Genomic DNA, 4,528 nt, shown 5'->3' with positions numbered 1-4,528 from the left:
AAAAAAAAAAAAAAAGGCCTTCCCGTTTTCTCACATCTTGAACTCATTTCATGGAGCCTTTCAAAGAACTGAAGCGGTTGCCGTCTTGCATCACTCACTTGTCAACACACCCAAGCAACATTACATAACCCACATTTCAGGGGAGAAAAATTCCATTAATCCTTTTCTTTCCCCTTTGTTCGAATACAGTATCTTATAAATATGGAAAGAAACTTGACCGACAAAAAGCACTCGGGGGGGCACACAGGGGTGATGAGCTCTTTATAAGTTGGACAAAAGGTCTTTAGTTTCCATTGGCTTTTTCCCCTGACAAAGTCAAGTTGGTTTATTCAAACCCAAAGGGGAATTTGTGGCACGTTTCAACTTTTCCCTTTTATTCTGATGAGTGCAGGGGTGGTCATTCTTTTTTTTTTTTTTTTTTTTTTTGGTGGGTCATCAAAAGTGAAAAGGAGCTATTGTGAAGCTCTGGCAATGGTCATCTGAAACATTCTTCATACTCAAAGAGTCCCAAAGCCGCTCATGATTGGATTTCCTTTTGCACCAAATTCAATTGGCGGAGGGTGTAAATAAATAAATACATAAAAGAAGAAACCATGGTTACCTCCTCACACTCTGCTCCTTGAAACACGACCAGCCCATCACATTCTCGACACTTGGAGAAGGCTCGAAGTTTTCTCAGCTTGTGCGTTTGAGCAGCTTTGGACATCTGTGTGTTTCTAAAAGGACGTGGAGAGCTGGCCGTCTCGATTAAAAGATCCCCTAAACCTGAAACGTGTGCAACATAACAACTGAGTAATGCACGTTCAAAATGCTCAATCGACATTTGCGACTGTTTAGCTGTTACGCACCGTTATCGGAAGGAGAGTTGGGCTCATCCAGGTCATCAGCGGACGACATGGTGCCGGTCGAGGGGGACCTGGGTAATCTCCTTTTAAAGTCTCCTGAACAGTGTGACAGGACACACCAGTCAGTCCACATTTCTGCAGTCAATTCAAACCGATTCAAGCCAACTTTCTTTGGCACTTCCATACAACAAACGAATGACATCCAACAGGCGACATTCAAGTCACGCTGCGGTCGAACTTCAAATGGAGGTTCACTGCTTGCCAAGTGGAATGAAGGCTGTCGAGTACAAATGAATATTTGCTATCTTTTTGATGGCGACTGAGATGCCGGCGTGTCTTCACCTGGGCTCGCAGTGGGTGAGTCCATGGATCGGGACTCGCTGCTCCCTCCTACACTTTCAGAGTCGCTACACATTCCTCCACCCTGACTGGAATTCCAGGTACGAATCCGAAGTGCTGGTCATCAAAAAAAAGATCATTCCGAGATCAGTGACGTTCGCCATGTTTGCCAACGGCAGTGTCGTGTTTTTTTGTTTTTTTTTCTCACTCAACCCAAAATCACAATAAAACCTAATCATCAGGATCGGAAATACCTTGGATGTCAGTAGTGCTGTTGGAGCGTCGCTCCGCAATCTTGGCTTGCTGGGTGCTGTTGGACCCGTCATGATCGTCTTTGCCAAGGAGGTCGGATGTCATGGATCCTTGTGACAGGTTGATGTGGGAAGAGTGACTGCCACTTATTGTGTACTGGCTGAGAGGCATTCTGGCAGAGGAGATGACGCATTGAAAATGATACGATGTCTGTCATACGAAAGGAGCAAGAAGAATATGTTTCGTTCCAACAGGTCCAAAATAAATAAGACGCTCAGGCAGTATCAGGGAAGTATAAAGAAGGGTTTCTCATATTTTCTGAGGAGTCCAAACATTCGCTGATTGTCAAATAGTGCAGCTTTCAAGTGACATATAAGCCAGGCAAGAAGCCTGAAGAAAGCAGGAGTCACCATTCGGCTCAGTCATTCACACCATTTGTTTTGACAGTTTGTAGGCCAGATGTCCTTTCCTGGCTCAGTGTATAAAGAAGGGTTTCTCATATTTTCTGAGGAGTCCAAACATTCGCTGATTGTCAAATAGTGCAGCTTTCAAGTGACATATAAGCCAGGCAAGAAGCCTGAAGAAAGCAGGAGTCACCATTCGGCTCAGTCATTCACACCATTTGTTTTGACAGTTTGTAGGCCAGATGTCCTTTCCTGGCTCAGTCTTACAAATGATTCGGGTGTGGGACCAACACAAAAGAGCTCTAGCAACGGGCGACGTGATGCGGTACTGGCTCGGAATCCGACACGACACACAATGTCTCACCCTGTGCTTGATGAAAAAGCTGAATCCAAAAAGTGGGACTCGGGGGGCAACCTCCGGACGAACTCAACATAGCGATGCCCAGGCTCGTACAGTTTGGCATTTTCACAAAGACTCTGGTGCCTGGCAGGAAGTGACACAAGCTGGGCCTGCTGGAGCTGGAACCAATTGACCGTGACCTTGAACAGAGAACGTCATTCTGCTGTCAGGTGCCGATCGAATCATATTCCGCATACGACGGACGTTATGTGCGGGACGTTACCGACGCTTCAAGATGAACTTGACCAAAGAAACATTTTTTAGACATACCGCTTTCAGGGTGAGGTCGCATTGGAAGACCATCTTTCGGAGCTGAGTGATGATGTCACTCTTGGTGTTAGCCAGATCGACTCTTTTTTCCACCACGTCATTCTGACAAGCTTCGCGGTGTGCCCTCGCTTCGTCAGCCTGAAGCGGAAGGAAGACGAAGGATTCTCGAGTCGGGCTCAAAATAATGCTGCTGCTCGTGTGTTGACGACACATTCGTGTGATCAACCAACCTTCTGCAAGGCCTCTTCTTCCAACCGGCGCCGCTTTTCTAGTTGTTTGACAGCCGTTGCTCCTCCGACTCCTCCCAGCTGCTCCCCTTCCAAGCGGCTGGTCGATACCTTGGCCTTTTCGTACTCCTCTTGACGCTGATCCTGCAGCATCCGGGCCTTTTTCAGAGCGCTGTCGGCCTCGTGCTTGAAATGCAAAGAACATTTGGCGCAAAGCGGAATGAGCGAAAACTGTACCAGCACAAAGTGCACCGTAACGTGTGTTTGTTTAACGGCTGCAGATATTTTCACAATTTCCAAAGGCGTTCATTTACCAAACCTCTGTTGTAAATTTTTTGACACACCGTAGATAAATTACCATTTTCTTTTGCTGTCTCTGCCACTGCTCCTTCATCTCTTTTCCCAGTTTGTCCAATTCATTTTTTCGCGTCATCAGCGGCTAGATCAGAGAAAAAAAAAAAAACAACTTAGACCACGTTAGCGCGGTTGCGTCCGTGAGTCACCAAAAGTCAGAGAAGGCAATGGGCTTTGTGGAATTACCTGCATAAATTTGTTGCTTTGGAGCACCGCCGTGGTGTTCAGTATGAGCTTGCTGTATTCAACGTCATTTTTGAAAGCAGCCATGTAGATGTCACGGAAAGGCATGAAATCCTTGAGCGGAAAGACCAGATAAGAGGAGATGGTCAAAACCAACATGGTGCGTCTGAATATAAACTGCACGTTCTTGACTCACCTGCTGACTTGCGAGGGTCTTTGCCGATTCAGCCATTTTGTTGTAGCTCTTGGCCAACTCGACATCTGTAAATACATCCGATATGCTGCGTATTAACATGATGTGGCAATATAGAGAGAACAACCTGCCCTTCATTGGGCTTGATTGTAGAAATTAAAACTTTATTTTTTTTATTGCAAAGAATAACAGGAAAGCCCACAGAGGCATTTATTTGCTTGAAATAAAGTCAAGCAATGACCTTGAATCATTCATCGTCCAATAAACCATTAGCCACAGAGGATGCGTTAAATAAACATTTTGTCGGTGTGCCGGATAACGCGTACATTGTACCACTTTACAGAGGGCCCTGTGTCACCGTGCTGACTGGAAGAATGACTAAGTGTGACAGAGAAACCATTCATTAACCACCCCGCAAAATAAAAGCCACACGCTGCATTCTCAACCTTGAACATGCAGCACTTTTGAGCGCAGCTTAGGCGAGGCCACAATGGAAAAACATACCAACAAATTGACCTCAAATTCCTCTTCCAATTTTTAATATGTTGTCCAAGCAGTATATGTCTAGATGGGATTGAGAAATAATAGGGGTTTAAAAAAAAGTAATTTCCTTATGGGGAATTATGAAGTATAATGCATCTACCTATCAATTTTGTTTTTAAGAATATGCTAGATGTATTCCTGAAGAAATTCTGCTATAATAGGCACCTGTGGTTATTTTTAGAGCTTGCACTTTGAGCTAATATTGCATTTGAGGACATACAATTTGCAGAATAGGAACTTAAGAAGGTAAGGAAAAGACCGATAGATCGAAAGTCCAACTCGGCCAGCTATGTTCAGCGCCTATCATGCCACCTCCCACGATAATACCGGCACATTTGGGCTTCTGTGGCACGGCGGCAACATGAAACACTCACAATTACCCATCCAAGCCGCAAGCCTTCCTTGACTCACCCATATTAAGACGTTTCTCCACCCACCCCAGCACTTCTTTGGTGTATTTGGACCAGGCCTTGGCGTAGCCAAGTGCCGACTCCACCCCGTTGACGTGCTGCTGCCGC

At 45.4% G+C, this 4,528-nt stretch overlaps 1 protein-coding gene across 1 annotated transcript in view; it reads right to left on the bottom strand.

Moving 5' to 3' along the window:
• Nucleotides 1-390: 390 nt before the first annotated feature.
• The window catches only part of LOC109514094 (rho GTPase-activating protein 29-like), a 20,552-nt gene continuing 16,414 nt past the window's right edge, over nucleotides 391-4,528 (bottom strand). Inside the window, exons 7-17 of the mRNA XM_019866903.1 lie at nucleotides 4,422-4,521; nucleotides 3,471-3,535; nucleotides 3,278-3,388; nucleotides 3,096-3,176; nucleotides 2,741-2,923; nucleotides 2,511-2,648; nucleotides 2,205-2,380; nucleotides 1,439-1,608; nucleotides 1,188-1,301; nucleotides 849-941; nucleotides 391-765 (exon numbers count right to left, since the gene is read on the bottom strand). Coding sequence (XP_019722462.1) covers nucleotides 518-765; nucleotides 849-941; nucleotides 1,188-1,301; nucleotides 1,439-1,608; nucleotides 2,205-2,380; nucleotides 2,511-2,648; nucleotides 2,741-2,923; nucleotides 3,096-3,176; nucleotides 3,278-3,388; nucleotides 3,471-3,535; nucleotides 4,422-4,521 — 1,479 coding nt within the window. The 3' untranslated portion in view covers nucleotides 391-517. The remainder of the gene's footprint in view (nucleotides 766-848; nucleotides 942-1,187; nucleotides 1,302-1,438; nucleotides 1,609-2,204; nucleotides 2,381-2,510; nucleotides 2,649-2,740; nucleotides 2,924-3,095; nucleotides 3,177-3,277; nucleotides 3,389-3,470; nucleotides 3,536-4,421; nucleotides 4,522-4,528) is intronic.

The sequence above is a fragment of the Hippocampus comes genome, unplaced genomic scaffold, assembly GCF_001891065.2.
Source record: "Hippocampus comes isolate QL1 unplaced genomic scaffold, H_comes_QL1_v1.1 scaffold322, whole genome shotgun sequence".
NCBI classification, from domain to species: domain Eukaryota; kingdom Metazoa; phylum Chordata; class Actinopteri; order Syngnathiformes; family Syngnathidae; genus Hippocampus; species Hippocampus comes.
Note: the sequence above shows the minus strand (reverse complement) of the source record. Positions and strands in the feature narration are given on the sequence as shown.